The sequence below is a fragment of the Musa acuminata genome, chromosome BXJ2-11 (assembly GCF_036884655.1).
Source record: "Musa acuminata AAA Group cultivar baxijiao chromosome BXJ2-11, Cavendish_Baxijiao_AAA, whole genome shotgun sequence".
NCBI classification, from domain to species: Eukaryota; Viridiplantae; Streptophyta; class Magnoliopsida; order Zingiberales; family Musaceae; genus Musa; species Musa acuminata.
Genome location: NC_088348.1, coordinates 26,795,501 through 26,815,422, shown reverse-complemented (window position 1 = coordinate 26,815,422; position 19,922 = coordinate 26,795,501). Strand labels below are relative to the sequence as shown.

The window sequence follows — 19,922 nt, the reverse complement described above, 5'->3', positions numbered from 1 at the left end:
GTGTATGATCTATTTATCAATGATTAAATGTTTTAAATATCATTCAATAATTTTTTTATGAATATAACAATTATTTGAGTAGATAATATATATATATATATATATATGTAAATTTTAGTAATAAATCCCAATAAGTTTTGGGTATTATTCGTTAATAATAAATTAAATGATCGGGGACTGCCATCGGGATATTTTGATCAGACGGCTGTGATTTATTTGTTTCACGCTTGTATCCCACTATCGACTACTATCCCCCGTCTCAGTTCTAGGGTTTGAAGACACTCCTCTCCAAAAGCCTCTCCTTTTTACTCCCGACACTGCTTCATATAAACCCTAATGGCTTCCTCCCCTCCCTCCTCGCCTCCCCACCCTTCGAAGAAGCCCAAGATGTCGTCCTCCGCCACCACGTCTGACGCCGACGAGGACCCTTCCTCCGCCCCCTTCGCCGCCGGCGAGCCCAGGCGGCGGTACAAACGGCGCAAGGTGGCCATTTTCCTCGGCTACTGCGGCGCAGGGTACCAGGGCATGCAGAAGAACCCGGGGGCCCGTACCATCGAGGGCGACCTCGAGGAGGCCCTCTTTCTCGCCGGCGCCGTTCCGGAGACGGACCGCGGCCTCCCCCGCCGTTATGATTGGGCCCGCTCCGCACGCACCGACAAGGGCGTCAGCGCCGCCGCCCAGGTCGTGTCCGGCCGCTTCTATGTAGACCCGCCTGGCCTCGTCGCTCGCCTCAACGCCCATCTCTCCGACCAGATCAGGGTCTTCGGATTCAAACGGGTCACCAACTCCTTCAACGCCAAGAAATTCTGCGATCGCCGCCGGTACGTGTATCTCATCCCGGTGTTCGCCCTTGACCCTAGCGCGCATCCGGACCGGGAGGCCGTGATGGCGAGCATGGGGTCCGACAACGAACTCGCACGCTGCTTAGAATGCTCAGAAAGGGGGCGTAAGATCCCTGGTCTCATGGGCCGCTGGGCTGGGAGTTCCATTGCCCAGAAAAGAGTTGATCTTGCAGCTGATGCATCGGCTGATCAGACTGTTGGTGTCGCCTGTTTCAGTCTGGAAGAAAGTGATAAATCTGAGGCGAATAAGCTAGAAAATTTTGACCTTGGCAGTGGTGGAGTTGATGATGAGCAGCATGATTTCTCCATTATGATTGCAGAGACTAACTCGGCTAACATGGGTAGAAATGAAGTGGAGGCCGGCAAACTTGTATCTGCTGCAACAGATGCTGCTGCTCCTGGTAACATGAATCCTGATGCTACAGTAGATCCAGTGGCTTCCTATGTGGAAGAATATGGTAAGCTCAGTAATGAGGCTATCACAATGAAAGAGAATTCTACTGCAACAGATGCTGTTGCTCCTGGTAACATGAATCCTGATGCTACAGTAGATCCAGTGGCTTCCTATGTGGAAGAATATGGTAAGCTCAGTAATGAGGCTATCACAATGAAAGAGAATTCTACTATGGAGCCGAGTGCTTCTTTAGAAAACCAGAGATTGGAACCTATAGTTGCTGATAGAACTAATGGAGAGCAAGTGACTGTCAAAAGCAAGTTTTGTTATGAGGATGAGCAGAGGGAGAGATTTAATAGCGTACTGAAGCATTATGTGGGAACTCACAACTTCCATAACTTCACAACCAGAACTAAGGCTGAAGATCCCTCTGCTCGTAGATATATTATATCCTTTGACGCAAATCGTGTTGTCTGTATCGAGGGGATTGAATTTGTCAAGTGTGAGGTTGTAGGACAGAGCTTTATGCTCCATCAGATCAGGAAGATGATCGGCCTTGCAGTTGCAGTGATGAGGAACTGTGCACCTGAGTCACTTATGGATATAGCCTTGAAAAAGTATGATCTTTTTATCCTCTTGTGTGTATATCAACTTTATGCCATGGTCATGGGTGATTAATTTGGCTTTTGTTGTTCAGGGATGTCAATATCAATGTTCCTACGGCCCCTGAAGTTGGGCTTTACCTGGATGAATGCCTATTTACATCATATAACCAGAAATGGAAGGATTCGCATGAGGTATTGACCATGGAAGCTTATGCTGAGGAAGCTGAGGAATTTAAGATGAAATATATATACCCTCATATTGCCTCTATGGAGCACAAGGAAGGAGCGGTTGCACTGTGGCTTCACTCTTTGAACCAACGTAATTACCCAGATTTCTGTTTTATGGAGACAAGTCATGAATGTGCCAGTGCCACCAGTAAGGATCAAGCAGGTAACTCGGGAGAGCAACTCTTGTGAAAGGGGATTGGCTGCCACTTTTTTTTATTATGAGAGAAGTTTTTTTGCGCTATATAATTTTCGCACAGAATTTTATTTCCCTTGGCTATCCTTTGTTTCATTTTAATGAAAGTATTTCAACTATAGCCGTGGACATGTAATAGCATCGTTAGAAGTGTCTTAGATGTATGAACCATGAAGATTTATCAATCATACATGGTTCTCTTAAGAGATCATCTAACATGTTTCTTCTCTTGGGCAAATTTGTTGCAATGATAAGCTGATGAAACTTTCAGACTCATAATAATATCAGTTCCTTAGTTACATTAGAATCGAGGGTGATATTTCTCGATCTCCATGTAGCATTGTTTTGACTAGATTGCAATTGATTTGTGCACTGACTAGTTAGCCATGATATAATACCTGTTTCTGCTATTTGTGCACCAGGCAGAACTCTTCTGGAGAAGACCCTTCTATAATCCTTTGTCATGAAGAATCTTACCTTTTAATGTTGAAGGATGCAGCTTTGAAGGACTTACAGTATAGTCGTTATTGTAGTTTTTGGGTATTTTAACCAATTTGGGGCTCGTAAAATGGATATTGTGATTCATTGATTTGATTATCTTCATCATTGTTTTATCTTCTAGAATGATGAAATAATGAAATCCTAGTAAAATGTGCTGCAGTTAGAAAGAAAATACAATTTTCTTTTTTGTGAAAAGAAATTAATTGGGGGAAAATTAATTATATTCTTTACATACTTCCCTAATCAGGTATTTGAAGTCCTACCCTCATAAGCACTCCCTTTGTTTTGGGCACTTGACCTTACCATGTACCAGCAGTGACAGTAATCAGATTGTCAATCTACACCAGAAAAAGAAACTTACCTCTGGTAGAATCTCCTCAGCTCGCAATCTCATCTCCTCAGGCCCCTCAGAACTGATGCTCTCGTACTCTTGCTCGCAAGAGAGAGCCTTCGGTTTAACTCCAAATGTATGTTAGGTCCACAAAGCAGAGCATTGACTACGATGGATCTCCTCAAGCACCGGATAGAGTTAGTTTCAAGGTCCCCACCCTCATCCGGCAACGGAGAAAAGATTTATTTTCCTGTGGTGGCCCAATCAAAGTCAAACTATAGATGTTGCTTGGTCTTTGCCAACTGTTCCATTATACTTGGTCACGGAGAAAAGATTTATTTTTCTCAGTAGAGATAAAAAAAAATGCTATGTTGGGTGACTTTTATGAAGATCATTAACATTAAGTATGTAGCGTTCGTAGCATACTAATTATATATTGTCTTCAATAGTTAATTATCTTTAGTATTTTAGGCCTTATATTTTATAAAATTATATTGACATCCTTATAATTAAAAAAATAAAACATATAGATTCATTTATTCTAACATCATTGGTTTAAAAGTAAATAGCAAAAAAGTAATTTTAACATAAGAGCGAACGACATTAGTGGTAACGAATGACGATGCCGCTATGTCACGGACAAACTTCTAAACAAGATGTTTGATGTAATGCTTATGTACGTCCGTGTCTTTTGGCATGTTCATGCCTTGTACAGCACGTAGAGGGGCGATCGAAGGCTTAATAGTCTCATTTTAGTTGGGTTGGTGGCCTCTTTAGGCTTGTAAATAAAGGTTGTGTCATGTGGACACGTGCGAGAGATTTTCGATCTATAATGGATCATTTTACCCTTTGTTGTGTAACTATTCAGAGCTTGTAAAGTCTGTTTGTAATTTGTATTGTCTATGAAGTGTTTTACAGAGATGTTTGCTTGTGGATCCTGATTGAGACATTCTCTCTAACCCGTTCTCTCTTTTGTTGGTCCTAAGGGACAATAGGAGGCTTCGGGGAGGCTGACCTTTGCGGACGGACACGCAATGGTGCCGCACGACTTAGGCAAAACCAGCTAAGTCCGTGACAGATGGTATCAGAGCGGGCCAAGCACTCATAGAAACACTTAGCATGCAAACATGGGGGACCTAGCGGGGCTGCGTTGAGGGCAGTCAGCATACGCGCGACCGTTTGGGGGAAAACGGGCATGGAGATGTAGGGAAAAGGAGTCGCTTGGAGGAGCGGGCATCTGAGATTGGCATTCAGAGGAATGGCCAACCCTTCGCGCAAGAGGCACCACGAGAACAGACAAGCTTGGAAGAATGCGGAGCACACAAAGGTTGGGATGGCTGAGTTTGAGCTACGGCTCAACGTTGACAACTATACTTGATGGTGCTCAAGGCAAGCGAGGCGCTTGGTAAAAGATGAGACCATGCAATGTGGAATGAGTTGCTCAGCGATCGAAAGAGTTGTGCAAAACTCACAGAGGTGAGGGGAATTGCTAACTCGAAGAATTTGGTACTCATGCATGGGCTTGTATACGAACGATGGAATGTTTGTGGCCATCCCAAGGCGACCGAAACTCGGCGCCATGGAGCATTGAAACTTTCTCTTCGGCATGGGAAGGATACGTCCGTAGGAGGCTGAAGTGTGCAACGAGTTCAACATGTTGCTAGGCCTTGAGTGGTGCAGCGGGGGCTGTATTGACGTGGAGTCGCAATCTAGCAAGTGCGTTTGTAAGAGGCAGAACAATGCACAGTTTGTTCAGCAGATCGGAGTAGTCCAAGGGGATGGTGGTCTCCAAAACGAAGAGAGATGTTGCTCCAATGGGATAGTTATCCAGGAGGGATAAGTTCCGGCTCCCTAGAGGGAGAATCATGTGAGACGGACCTCACAAGTTGAGGAGTACCTCAACAAACAACAACTCCACGAAGCTCAATGGACTGAGCAAGTGGCGAGGAGTCGTCGCATGATCTCGCTCGAGAGAATGCATTGGTGTATGCATTGCGAGATCAAGTGGGGGAGCGACCCAAAGCAACTTAAATGAAGGCATACTTGGAGTCGATGTGGAGATCGGACTCAAGGGAGGGCTGACCCGTGGAATGGTGGGCATGAGGGCCACCATCGACTCAATGCAAAAACGAGGAGCGGAGCAACTTGGGTGTAACTTGGCGAAGTACCCAAGCCGCATGAAGGGAGCAAGCATAGAAGTTGGAACATGGAGCAGAGGCACAGTGCTTTCCTTGGACAGAGGTCAAGGACATGAACTCTTGTAGAGGCAAGAGCAGGATCATGTTGTTCCATGGGTCATTCATTCTGTCGGAGTGGACTCATCTTGCATGGTGTCGAAGACGAAGGGAGCTTCTGGGCACATGCACCTTATCTCGGAGGAGCATTTGATGGAGGAACTAAGGCGATTCAATTTACGGAGGCGAAGTTGAGTTCAGAAGGCCTTAGCACGGGGCAAGAGGACTCAGAGGTGGGTACTCTTGAAGAATATGCCACAGTGTTGCCATTCAAGTTGCCATGAAGGAAGCGGTGCGCAGCGGAGATTGTGCCGGTAGGGGTAGAGGCCCAGGATCCGGACAATGGTGCACAAATTACAGTGAAGTCAGTGGACTTCGGGAGCTACTAGGCGACGGACTGTCCTAGAGCGGTGCTTCATCTAGGTGTGACCCAAGAGTGGGTGGATGAAGGTCGATTGCCAAAAGAGCGAACAAAATCGAAGGTGGAAGAAACCCTACGATGTATTGGCAGAGGCCACACATGGAGGGTTCACAATTCGAGTTTATTCCACAAGGATCAGAATGCAATGGAGATGTCACCAGGAGGCGACATGGTGCAGTGGATCGTGGTGGAACAGTTCGTGGCAATGCGATACACACGATCTAGACCCGTGAGGGACTAGATCATATGGAGGTATGATCGGGAGCTACTGGAAGCTCCACTTCGGTGAACAACACGACGGCAAGAAGGGCTATGGATTCAAGGAGTGAAGGCCATGGTACCGCAGAGGCGGGTCTTCCGTGCGTGCATCGAATTTTGCATCGGATGAAAGCCTTGGTCATCAGCATATGGGGGCTGTGTTCCACCAAGGGAAAAGTTCGAATGCAAGCACTAGTGAGTTCCATGGGAGGGACTTGATCATGCAGAGGTATGATCGAAGCAGCTAGAGAGTTGGACTGCTCCAGAGCTCATATTCGCTTAAGGGAGCCCGACAAGTCAGAGGACAAGGTCGAGTAAGCGAACGTTGCTACCAAGGAAGCTAAGGAGAACAGAATCGGTGCAAACCCTACAACGTGATGGCAGAGGCCATGCATGGGAGTTGCAGTCTGTATTTCCATCGACCAAATGGACTGCTTGGAGAACACAGAGGTGTTGAAGCAGGGGGTCGAAAGGGGCGAGGAAGCGACGACAAGTCCAGAGGGACTTAGCTACCCAAAATCAAGCATAAGTTAGAATGGAGGTGGACTCAGAGGAGTGCCACGGAGACATATCTACTGATCGTGAAGAAAAGGGATGCAGATGCGAGGCAACGGATAGTAGGGCCATGGGCATGGCAGCGCCATGGTACCGCAGAGGCGGGACTTCCGTGAAAGTCATTGATCCCTTGCTCTCATGGAGGGAGAGCGCTTGGTCGTGAAAGGGGTCGAGGAGGTGGAGCATGCAGAGGCAATCTCCAAGTACCGACACAAGGCTGAAGGGCAGAGGCCGAGGAACTTCGTAAGACCGGTGTCAATGAGCTTCTCATCAAGATAGCCGAAAGTGAAGGACTTCGGGTCATGCAAGAGTGCATAACCAAGGAACGAAGCAGGCAGTACGCGGTGCTGTACCTTTGCTACTCAGTGGAGTAGGCGGTAGGGTTGATGGAGAAGACGGTACAATCCCAGAGGCGACCAAACCTATGAGAGAATTACTCCAAGTTGGGGTGAAAACTTCCCGCATTCCAGAAGTTCGATGGCATTGAGAAGGTGAATCATAGTAACTAACTCAACACAAGGAGTGCAAACACTTCAAGTGCTTCAGAAGTGTGAGCAAAGAGTAGGTGAAGGCCAGTAACCAGCTCGATGCAGGAAGTACAACCTCGAGGAGGCGGGCGAAGTCAAGTAACATTTGCCTTCTCAACTCTTAAGAGAATGGGCGAAACCGAGTACCCCAATTCTCTTATCTATCCAATAGAGGAGCTCTGCAGATGTTCAAAGACCCTTCAAAGATAATGGAAGACAATAGTTGTCAAATTCTCACCAACGGTGATCAGTGCTACTGAGAGTAGATTGTCCGCTTCATTTCCCAACGAAATGCCAATCGAAAGCGGAAGTGATGCGAACCTACTTGGATGTGACAACTAAGTGAAAGAAGAGTCAATGAGCAAATTTTGTGGATGAATGACCCAAAACTTCAGAAGTTTGCGAGACGATGCTCGTTAAAGCTCCAACAAGCATCCACCCAGTTTAAGCAGCATGAGGAATTTGAGAAACTGACGCAGTAAGGATGGTCTTTTCCTTCATCTGGGGGATCCGCAGGAATCAACAAAGATCAACACAACTCAGCCAACCCCACACCAAAGTCAGAGTCATTGGTGAGTTGAAGCAGCATGGCGGATCAAAGGTTCGACTACTCAAAAACAACAGCGGAGAGCAGCTGGGAGTCAAGAGGCGCATTGTAGCTGGAGCAGAAGATTGAAGACTCAACAAAGGCGAGGAGTTGCAGTGTCGACAAAGGCTTCAACGAGGACGTCGAAGGAATAAGTGGGGGAGAATGTCACAGACAAACTTCTAAACAAGATGTTTGATGTAATGCTTATGTATGTCCGTGTCTTTTGGCATGTTCATGCCTTGTACAGCATGTAGAGGGGCGGCCGAAGACTTAATAGTCCCATTTTAGTTGGGTTGGTGGCCTCTTTGGGTTTGTAAATAAAGGTTGTGTCATGTGGACATGTGCGAGAGATTTTCGATCTGTAATTGACCATTTTACCCTTTGTTGTGCAACTATTCAGAGCTTGTAAAGTTTGTTTGTAATTTGCATTGTCTATGAAGTGTTTTTCGGAGATGTTTGCTTGTGGATCCCAATTGAGACGTTCTCTCTAACCCGTTTTCTCTTTTGTTGGTCCAAAGGGACAATGAGAGGCTGACCTTTGCGGACGGACACGCAAGGGTGCCGCACGACTTAGGCAAAACCAGTTAAGACCGTGACAGCTAGGAGCCAGAGATAATTGTTGTGTATAAGGAGAGTGACAACGAGATGTGAGGGTCGCACATAGATGCAGAATAATTCTCACTTTTGTTATCGCTCTCCTCATCCACAACAATCACTCGTAACCCCTAACTATCACCTATGTCATTCATCATCACAAACTAAAATATTAAAGATTATCTTTTTACTCTTACTTTTTATGATTTTATTAGTAAAATCGATAACGTTATGATAAATGAATCTAGATATTTTAGATATTTTACGTGAGAACCTTGTTATAACAATAAAGTCATTGGCAAATTGAATAATATGAATCACATACACATTTGCCCTTTAACATTGTTTTGAAAGTTCTAAGAAATAAACGCAGTTCTTTTTCTTCTCCTCCTGCGTCTCATTTCCTTCTTCTCCCTTCTTCCTCCATACCATGTCTGATTCCTGCATCCCTTTCCTTCTTCCTCCATACCATATGTCTCCTTCCTGCCCCTTTCCTTCTTCTCCCTTCTTCCTCCATACCATATGTCTCCTTCCTGCCCCTTTCCTTCTTCTCCCTTCTTCCTCCATACCATATGTAGGTATAACTGGATCTGTACCAGTTCGACCATTAATAGGTATGGATAGCATTTATACTTCTCCTTTCACTGTATTTCCAATGGTGATTCTTGAATCTCCACTGCTGTTTACACCTTAGAAGCACTCCAATGTTCAAGCTGTACAGGAAAATAAACAATCCACGGATCAAAATAACAAAAAATGAATCTTATAATCAAGGTTCGTAATACCGTACCGTATCGGAGTTTCGACCTGGACTCGGTACCGATACGGTACGATATACCGAGCGGTACACTCAGGTGTACCGCTCGATATATTTAAGCGTGCCGAGCTACAGTGTCGGAACGGTAACAGATGGTCCGCGTACCGGAAGTCTGTCGGACCGGTATGTACCGCCCGTACCGGGCGGTACGGTCCGGTACTGTAGACCATGCTTATAATCAACGCCAACTGTGATCGATACAAACACTGTTCTAAGTCTCTTGAAGGTTTCTAGCATAGTTCTCTTTTTATTTCATGGGCAGATTCGATAAATAAATAAATAAAAACCCAAGATTAACTGATTGTACAAACCAACCACTAATAAAATATTTTCGACCAAGAAATACTGTTTTTACAGAAACAGCTCCTCATTAGTACCTTCTCTGCATCTCGCATTGTTAGCGAAATTAGTTATTGGCATCGACCAAGCTCCTAACTACATATGGCAGAATTCCACCATGGCTGTAGTATGCTAGCTCCACCTATGCCATCAGGAAGCATCGTCAATAACCAAAGTACGACCTACCCTGAATATGACCAGCATAAATGTGTGTTTAGCAGTTAATCATCAGAGCACTTGTTTTAGTACCTCAGTGTCGAAGCGAAGGGTGCATGTGAACAATTTGCCAGTATCTGTCGTGACTGTGACATCTTGTCCTGGTTTTATATCACTCACATTGCTCGGCAGGTTGATGGTGTACCGTTCATGGCCTGTCAAGCCAAGGGTATCCGCATCTTCCCCTGACTTAAAACACAAGGGGACAATTCCCATGCCGACTAGGTTACTGCGATGGATTCTCTCAAAGCTCTTTGCTATCACTGCTTTGACACCCTACAACCATGAAAGTGTTCCAGTGATATTAAATATGGGGAACACTAGAAAAAGACAGCTAGAAATACTAATAACTACAAACATAAAAGAACTGACCTGTAGCATTGGGCCCTTTGCAGCCCAATCACGAGAACTTCCGCTTCCATACTCTGCACCTGCCAGTATGATAGTATCATGACCTTCATCTTTGTATCTCTGCAGACAAAAAAGTATAAAATTTAGGTTAATGAGAGCCAATTCCTGCATGATTTTGAACAGAACATACATGCAGCTTCATGCAGCGGTTGGCAATTTTTTGTGTAACTCGACACAAGCTATAAGCAAATGTAGCAACTAACCATGGCTGCGTCAAACACAGAAAGTTTCTCCCCTGAGGGTATGTGAATGGTTTTGGGACCAACTTCTCCTTTCAAGAGCTTATTAACAAGGCGGATGTTTGCAAATGTGCCCCTTGCCATGACCTCATCATTTCCACGGCGACTCCCGTAGGAGTTGTAGTCTTTTGGGTCAACACCACGCTCTGTCAAATACTTGGCAGCAGGACTGTCCTTGTGAATGCTTCCAGCAGGTGAAATGTGGTCTGTTGTGATACTATCACCAAAGTTTAGCAAGCAATAAGCATCTTTCACAGGATGTGGCCCAGGAGGAGACATTGTCGTGTCCTTGAAATAGGGAGGTTCATGAATGTATGTCGATTTAGGATCCCATGCATAGAGAGTACTTGATGGAACTGATAGCTGATTCCACATGGGATTCCCTTTTGTTATTGCCTCATATGTATTCTTGAACATGTCTGGCAGCACACTAGATTGTACAACCTGAAGAAACAGACAAGAAATTACAACACTACCCTTCTGATAACAAGTCTAATGAAAATGAGGATCAAGGAGTGGATACTGTACATTTGCTATCTCTTCATTAGAAGGCCAAATATCCTTGAAGTAAACCTTCTTCCCATCCTTTGAGGTCCCTATAGGTTCCTTTTCAAAGTCAATGTCAACCTGCAAACAATCGGAAGTTGGCTGTCATGAAAAGCTAGCACAGCTCTTTGGATGCCGAAATATATATTCAGTTTTAGTATATCAATTGGCATTAACAGTGTCCTAAGACCAGTGGTTTTCTCTAAAATACAGGTTGAGAGTTGATGCCAGAGCAGGCATCTTACCTAAGAAAAGAAACAAAACGCTTTGATCAATGATAATCCACCATAATTGGAATCAAAGTGATCTACAGATATTAAGGACTGTAAGATATTTTGATCCACTTCAAAAATAATAATTCATTAGCAAGAAACTCAATGTATACTGGCATAAAGAGATATATTATCCATGCCTAGATCATTCAAGTTTGTTCTCTTTCCAAAGTCACTTAACCATACTCTTCTTGATGTCATTTCATGACGTGCAACTTTCATGTTTTAAATTCTTCAATGAGATTTATAGAATTTGATTGGAATTTTATCCATCTAATTATTATTCTGAATTTTGAACAAAGCTTGATATGGGATGGCCATTCTTGTTTAGATGTGTTTCAGTGTGAAATCTGGATCTGGTGACGAACAATTTAATCCTTCTTGGTGTATAACCCTTCTTCGATGAGATCTTGCTGTATAATCCTTATTGTGAAAATCTCAAAAAACAATTTAACTATATTACAACAATATTGGATAAGCGTATATATGTTTTTCATTAGTGAACTAAACACTACATTAGGACTATTTTTTATAAAAGCTTAGTGAATACCTAGTAGTGCCCTAATTTGTAATTTAACTGACTATATTGCCTTTTCAATCATACTCTTAGCAGATTGATGTGCTTGGAGAAGGTATCATCTAATTGGAAAGACAGATTGATACCTTAGGACCCACACCTCTTCATGACTTAATAAGTTCATGCATTGATATCTAGAAATGATAGCATGAAGGTATAAAACCATTAACTTATTGAATTGCATGCCTTTATTAGTAAGTTATTTATTTTCAATCAACATTAGTGTGAAACAAGAACTTAACTAAGTATATGATCTTTTACAGATCTCTATGATAACAAAAGATCCATATAGCCGACCTCAAATAGTTGAGATTTACAACTTTGTTGTTGTTATTGTTGTATCAATGTGTAATAAGAAAAAACTTTGTTTGCTGCTTTTCCAGGAAAAGGAACCAGTAAGTGGCAAATGGAGGTCAGGATGAATACCGTGCCAGCAAGAGAATAAGCTACCACAAGGGGAGGTGATGCAAGATAATTTGCTCTGGTTAAGGGATGTACACGACCCTCAAAGTTCCTATTTCCAGACAATACAGCAGCAGCGACTATGTCTGGAAGTAGAACACCAACTTCAGACTTCATTTCTAATATCAAAAAAACATATGCTCAAACTAAATAAATAAATGAACATTACCGTTCTCAGATATAGCAGCTGATACTGCTTCATCGAGGTCTCCAGAATTCCCAATGCAAGTAGTGCAGCCATACCCAACTATATTGAAGCCCAGCTGGTTTAAATACTTCTGCAAACCACTGAAAAATATGTTCCAGATTTAATTTTTGGGATATCAAACAAGTTTAAAATCATAATAATCATCCAGCTGTTATGCTCTTTGAAGCTACAACCTCTTCTCCAGGTATTTGGTCACAACTCCAGAACCAGGAGCAAGACTAGTCTTGATCCATGGTTTCACCTGACACAAAATGACATGAACCATTAGAGCAAACCAACCATTGGCATGTGGATATATGAACTGTATCAACTACAGATCTTATGTTACATTAAATATGAAAACACACTAAGTATAGCAAGGGAATGCAGTAGTCAACCTCAAGGCCCAGCTCACAAGCCTTTTTTGCAGCCAAAGCAGCTCCAAGCATTACACTAGGATTTGATGTGTTTGTGCAGCTGGTAATTGCAGCTATGACAACATCACCATGTTTTATCTGGGTAGTCGTACCATGGAAAGAGAATTCTGCAATCTTGTCCTGGGACTCTTTTGGCACAGCAAAACCCTATAAGAAACCTAATATATTATTTTACACATTCTTGCTTTCAGATATAAAGCACAATGACCAACATGTAATTTTGTGATATCTGATAATCTAAATGGATAAATATGTAAAGAATATGAGATCATTGGCATATGGGTTATCTGACGACCAGATACAGGTAACTCCTCAAAGTCACAAGTTCTGCAACTTCTCCCAGTCTTTATCAATAGCTCTGTTTATCAATTATAACCAAGTATCAAATAATAATAATAATGAAAGGTTCCTGATCATTGGCATAAATTACTAGTATTGTCCAGGTAAATGTAAATATTAAGGCCTTCTCTTAAGATGCCAATAGATGGTGTAACATTTCTATAAAATCTAGAAAAAAATTTCAAAGCAATAGCCAGTGAAGTTTTTCATCTTAATGAAATAAATTTTAATATACTATGGCTGATATGACATCTGCCTCAAAAGGACTGGCTCTAGGAACAACTAAAGTTCTAAATTGCATAGTCTCCAAGTTTGATACTTGCCTTTTCCATGTGCTCTTTGTTGGAAAGAAACACTAAACTGTAACTTTTCAAATGCATGAAATAAGGATGATACATCCATTAAAACTTGCATAATCTTTTATGCTACATCACGTAAACTGAACTATGAGTACCTTGAATCCAACTTTGTTGTCCAAACAAGATTGCCAATCTGCTTTCATTTCCTTCAAAGGAACACGATCATGAGGCCTGCATGGTAGATAATTTTTAAGAGGCTAAAAAAGGATTCTATTATATTCAGCTGGCAAATAATAGCTGCAAGCCTGTTGATGACTTCAACTTGAGTCCAGGGTTCCTGACCTCTTAGGTCCTGATACACATGGTTCTACGTCTCCCAGATTCAATTCCAAGTAGGATGAATACACTCTTTCAGTTTGTGGCTGTATAGGAATTCTCAGTATGAAAACAACAATCAAGTTCAATGTGAAATTGCCGACTAGAGTCGAAGAAAATTACCTGGCTGTAGTCAACAAACATCTTATTAGCCTGTAAGTAGGATTCTATCATGGCCACCTAAAGGTTGACAAGAGGATTAGAGTGCATTGAGAAAAGTCTTTACGACAATTGGATAATAACAGAAACTTACAGTATCATCACTTCTTCCAGTCAGTTTCAAATATTGAAGTGTGACATGATCAACAGGGAAGAAGCCCATAGTTGCTCCATATTCTGGCGACATATTTGCAATAGTAGCACGATCCGCCAAAGAAAGTTCACTCATGCCTTCCCCTGTATACATATATTATCACAATTCAACAAGAGGGAAGGGGTAGAGAGGTAAAAGTACACTCAGCATGTTAGAAAACAACATAAATTCAATAACCTCAAGAAGAAAAAATTGAGATTCGTTGGTCTATTTACCATAGAACTCGACGAACTTCCCAACGACACCATGCTTCCGAAGCATCTGGGTCACTGTCAAAACCAAGTCTGTAGCTGTCACGCCATTCCTCAATTTCCCAGTAAGTTTGAAACCAACAACTCCAGGCAGCACCATACTCATCGCCTGTGCAATGACAAAGAAAAAAGATTTTCGACAAAGATTGAGAAAAATATTTTGACCCACACACGATGTATATGTATAAATAAATCATAGTTGCAAGCAAGTCCAGTCTAGATGTAGCTACACATTTAAACACGAAAAAAATATCAAAAATGCTGATATACCATGACCAAATGTGTAAAAGATTTAAGAGACACTATAGCTGATAAGCAATGCATCATGATTGTCTAACTCCTAGCAATTTGGTTAATTTTTACCCCAAAACAATCAGATAGACCAATTTCTCTCAAAACTGGGTTTGTGAACAACACTAATTAAGACACGATGACAGAACTTAACGCAAACCCAGAGCCCCAAACAAATAGTGAATGATGCCAAGGTTGATTGAGCTTTGATATTTTTTTGTTGCACATGAACAAACGCGAAGACATTTTAGTAGTAGCAATATTTCACTGCATGGTTACTCATAAAAGTCTTCCCATTGTTAGAAGTTCCTATCATATGTGACATTAAAGATATCAGGCTTCAAAGTTTCTGGATAAAGCAGGGAACCAAAGAAGCACATTTCTCTTGTTGCATGATTAAGAAAATGCATCAAGGCATTTAGCCATGAAGAGAAGGGGGACCGCATTCTCACCAATCATGTTTTAAACTTTAAGCTAATGACCAGGAAGAGAATGGTCTCACCATTCATGTTTTAAATCTTAAACTAGTCACTTGAAACCTCATCTTCCGGTCGCTACCATTGGCCAACCTACACCAAACACATCTATTTTTCATATTTCAAGAAGACAAGGCAATGCATTCACCACGAAGTGCTTGACAACAATTTTATTATTTGGTCACTTTTGTGGGATTTCCTATTTCTTCCAGTCTCTTAGGCCTCTCATGCTACCCTGATCATTTCAATTCGAAGAGGCCTGCAATCCCAGTAATTAAAGCCATAAACAGCAAATGTACATATGCATTAATAAAGACAAATGGGTTAGCTGCTAATCCTTTTAAAGTAAAAATTAATTACAAGAAGTCCAAAGTACTGCAACTAAGAAAGATGCAATATAAAGCATTTTAGCAAATTGATTGTAGGTAAAATGAAAGAGATAATACTGCTGAAAAAATCTAAAAAAATTCTCATAAAACCAGAACAATCTGAGGGGAAAAGGAAATGGTGTTCCAATAAATTATCAAGGCTAGTGGAGTTGCAAACAGATTATCATATAGGGATTTCTACATTCCTAACAAAATAAACTTACCTGGCCAAGCATTGCAGCTTCTGCTTCTATTCCACCAACACCCCAGCCAGCAACACCTAATCCATCTATCATTGTCGTGTGCGAATCAGTGCCAACCACACTGTCAGGGTAGAGCATACCTCCACTGTTAAAAACAACACGACCAAGATATTCTAAATTTACCTGCAGAGGACAATTTAAACTTAAAAAAGTACAAGAGAAGATTGAAAAACAAATAAAACAATTTCTCATGATCAATAAGATACAATTACCTGGTGAACAATACCAGACCCTGGTGGAACCCCAAGCATGTTATGGAAAGCACTAGAACCCCACTTCAGAAAACCAAATCTTTCCTTATTACGATGGAATTCAAGTTCCATGTTAGCCTGCAGAGCGTTTTCTGATCTTGCCACATCAACCTGAACTGAGTGATCAATAACGAGATCCACAGGAACCTGCATGCATCAGTTGTGCACACTTATTCAAGCTGGTATAATAAACCCAACATTCTGGATTGTATCTCTCGATAAGATATATAAACTTATCAAACAGAAGGACTTTGAAATATATTTCACGGTTATGAATGTCTGATTCTATCATGACATTTATTATAACCCTTACTTTTGTTCGATGTACTTCAAATTTCTAAGTTCACAGGTCCATTATCTTATGTTCGTAAAACTAAATGCAACATAGAAATTACAAAGACCTCTTATGTTTCATGATGATGTCAAAAAGCATATTATGTCAAAGGAAGACATTTAATGTCCTTGACTTCTTTTATAGGCATCATCACTAACCAATTTTGATAAGATCAAAGCTCAGATGATCTTGTGTCCTTGTGTTCGCTAAACTAGTCAGCAAGAAGAAACAGTCTCAACAAAAGGTTCTAATCAGAAGCTAGTCCAACATCTAGAGAAGAATTTTTATATGATTCTTAGTTTAACAATCCTTTTTTTTTGTTAGTTGTTGATCTTGCATACGTTTTTTCCCATATCCTAGAAAAAACAAAATTTCCGAAATATCCTTCATACGTTTAAACAGAGATATAACCAATGCAAGTCACACTAACAATAAAATTTAAATGATATAAAAAATAAGGCACAAAATTTTCAAGGACTTTTCAACAGGGAAGATGAAGAAAACCGAGATTTACCCAACAGCAGATATTTTCAAGGATAGTTCCGAAGCGTTCAAGGGAAATGAACTATATAATTACTGTTTTAAATTTACACTTACTAATGGATTGATTTTATTTGGATCACTTCCGAGCTTCTTCATAGCATCTCTCATGCACGCAAGATCAACTACAGCTGGAACACCAGTGAAATCCTGACAAGCAAATTGAAACACAAAAGAAATGTTACATGGATGCCTGTAACAAACAAGACATTTGTGAAACAAAATATTACGCATGATGAATTTGTCAAAATTGCATAACCCGCAATCAGATATATGATAGACAACAAGGGTTGCAACAAATTAAGCTTCAGTTAACTGCAGAGAATATAATAGGTTAATTCAATAGACACATAAAGTTCTGTAATCAATTTTCTATACTTCATTTTCAATCAAATATGTATAAATTTAAGCCCACATGAGTGGGGAGAAAGATTATCCTTTTCTATGGAATAAGGAGAACAAATGGAACCACATCATCATCATACAAGCGACTTACTCCACTATTCTCTGTCTCCCTATGCCTAAGTCGACCAATACATTGATACTTTCTAAACCTTTTTATGCAATAGCAACAGTGTTAAGTTGGGGGTGTCTGAAAGCTCTTGAGACCTAGTAAACATTGTTGTCATTGTTATTATCACCTTGTAGGAATCCATAACGACACATTGTAATTGAGGTCAAATCTTCTCATCCCCAATGTCATCAAAAGTAAATAATTTAAATATTGTCCAATTTTACATAGATTTGTTTTACTGGTTAGAAACCTCCAATGATCATCATAATTCATATCCATATTCAACAAATTAGCAAGACCTACACTGAGTTGATAGAGATATTGTAGTATCCAATTCAAGAAGCCACATGCTACAAGTAGCACCTATACATTAAAATATTTAGAATTTTATGAGTTGCCTTTTAGCTTTAGATATTAAAGTTACTCAGACACTAAGGTATACAAAGATCGATTGATTCATGAATGGTGTAATTACTGGAGAAATTTAAAAAACACATACAGAATCCAGTTCACAAAACTCCTGACCTTGTAAAGTCAGGGAAGGGGCAAAGAAAGGCATGCTTAAAATAGAATTATATCTTTTTTATGCATTAGATCTTTTCAAGAGAATTCTATATAACAATTTGGCTGAGTGTTGCATGTCTGAAGGCCATGAAACACCCTTGACACAAGTCACAATTAAATAGCAAAATTAAAGAAAAAAATTGGACAACAACAAGCATAATGAATTGTATTCCTTAATTGCTCTAATATTGTATTCCCTATATGGAGAAAATGAAGTACACATACACTGGTTCGAAAAGTTTATTCCTTTTCTTTTTATAACTTTTGTTCCTGCAGAAGCGGCCCACATCTGTCAGTACAAACCAACCAATCTCAACAAGAAACTGATTCTTTACTCCCACAGACTAAAATTAGCTACTTCACTAAAATAACCACACGGAAGAAGAACAATAAGGATCTCCTGATGATATATATATAGCACGATATAGGACCTAAAAACTTCCAAAAAAATCAAGATGGAAATCAGAGAGAGAAGACGTACCTGAAGCAGAACGCGAGCGGGCTTGAAGGGAATCTCGACTTGCTTAGGCGCGGTATTCTCCCAGTCCAGAATCTTCTCCACATCTTTCCCAGTCACCTGGAACTCATCACAGTTCCGAATCGCCGATTCCAGCAGAATCCTTATCGAGTACGGAAGCCGCTCTAAACCAACGGAACCACGGCAACAATCATCATTTCGTTAAGGCACCAAATTCACACCGGAAGTCATCGAAATCCTTACCGATCCTGGGGTCAGTCAGAGCAGGCAAGCTGTAATACTTCCCGAAATCACCGCCTCCCGGCTTCCGCAGCGTCGTCAAGATGCTCTCATACGAATTCCTCGTAGCTACCCAACCGAAAACCGCGAGGTGATCAGGTCGGACCCAGAACAAGAACAAAATCAAAATAAGAACGCCAGTGGCGAGGGGTGAATGGGGAGGATACCCATGGTGGCGAACCGGCGCTCGAAGCGGTAGGCGACGGCGGCATAGGAGCGGACAAGGGCGCGGTGGCTGATCGGTGACCGCCCATCGGAGAGGTGAGATCGGGGGACAGGATTGGAGGGCAGCGGCGGACGAGAGGAGGGAGAGATCGAGGACAGGAGGTATGCGCCGGACGCGGAGAGCGGGGAGGAGGAGGTGAGGCGGGAGGAGGAACGTGCGAGGAGGACCCCTGCCATCGCTAGATGTCGAGATGCCGCGGTGGGGATCAGTGCGCGCGATCAGTTACGAGTGCAAGAGTCAGCGAGGGTTGGAAGTTATGTACAGGGCGTGGGAGGAGGACGAAAAAGCGCTGTCGCGAGAGGGATAGGGAACGACGCGTGGGAAGCGCTCGCCTGCGGTGACGGGACCCGCGCGGGCTGCAGCGGTGGTCAACTGATCGCCCGCGAGTGATCGTGGGTCCCGCCGGACAACAGACCAGACGAAAGGGTAAGGGAAGTGGGTTCCATCGGTGACGGTCGGCTTTTTCCAAATCTCGCCAGATGGTGTTCGCTGTTCGAGACCACTTGGAGGATCAAATCCTTCGAACACGCGCGACGATTTCTTGCGGTTCCGGTCTCCATGATTTGCGGTCGGCTGTTTCTGTTGGAACAAAAAACAGCCTTTAAGTTTGGACATCACTTCAACAATTCGATCAAATTACGTGCGCGAATCTTGAAAGCCACGTTTGACCAAAAACAATGCTATCTAATAAAACACGCGACTCCATCGTAAACACAACGAATACCTGCCACCTGCTTTAAACTAATAACCCAAATAAACCAGAATGGGTTTCGTGAGCGTGGGTCCCATCTGGCACCGGACCCGGCGAAAGGGTGAGGGAAGCTGGTTCGTTAATTGCCGGCCGGCTTTTACACGACTGGCGAGATGGTGTTCGCTGTTCGCGACCAATTGGTGGATCCAGTCTTTGAAACGCGCAGCGTTTTCTATTAGTTCCGCTGCTTCTGAGACGCGATCATCTGTTTCATCTCGTTCAGGAAGTAGCTTCT

General features: G+C 42.1%; 2 protein-coding genes across 4 annotated transcripts; one reads left to right on the top strand and one right to left on the bottom strand.

The window, feature by feature from the left end:
* The first annotated feature begins 251 nt into the window (after nt 1-251).
* On the top strand, nt 252-12,330 carry LOC135626519 (uncharacterized). 2 transcript variants are annotated; one of them, XM_065131890.1, is made up of 3 exons: nt 252-1,853; nt 1,934-2,232; nt 12,073-12,330. In XM_065131890.1, the coding sequence occupies exons 1-3, from the start codon at nt 337-339 to the stop codon at nt 12,132-12,134; spliced, it is 1,878 nt and encodes a 625-aa protein (XP_064987962.1). In that variant the 5' UTR covers nt 252-336; the 3' UTR covers nt 12,135-12,330. The 2 variants fall into 2 exon arrangements, with proteins under 2 accessions (XP_064987962.1, XP_064987963.1); XM_065131891.1 differs by lacking the exon at nt 12,073-12,330 and adding an exon at nt 2,685-2,876.
* On the bottom strand, nt 8,561-19,203 carry LOC103971656 (aconitate hydratase, cytoplasmic). Of its 2 annotated transcripts, XM_065131889.1 has the most exons (21): nt 18,878-19,203; nt 18,675-18,779; nt 18,435-18,595; nt 16,933-17,025; nt 15,963-16,148; nt 15,712-15,873; nt 14,317-14,461; nt 14,042-14,184; nt 13,912-13,968; nt 13,756-13,835; nt 13,569-13,644; nt 12,737-12,922; nt 12,533-12,600; nt 12,321-12,439; nt 12,116-12,237; nt 10,823-10,921; nt 10,259-10,738; nt 10,017-10,115; nt 9,678-9,920; nt 9,467-9,570; nt 8,561-8,985 (listed from the first exon to the last, which is right to left on the bottom strand). In XM_065131889.1, the coding sequence occupies exons 1-20, from the start codon at nt 19,110-19,112 to the stop codon at nt 9,496-9,498; spliced, it is 2,934 nt and encodes a 977-aa protein (XP_064987961.1). In that variant the 5' UTR covers nt 19,113-19,203; the 3' UTR covers nt 8,561-8,985; nt 9,467-9,495. The 2 variants fall into 2 exon arrangements, with proteins under 2 accessions (XP_064987961.1, XP_009384004.2); XM_009385729.3 differs by lacking the exon at nt 8,561-8,985 and having other exon boundaries at nt 9,306-9,570; nt 18,878-19,202.
* Nucleotides 19,204-19,922: the final 719 nt, after the last annotated feature.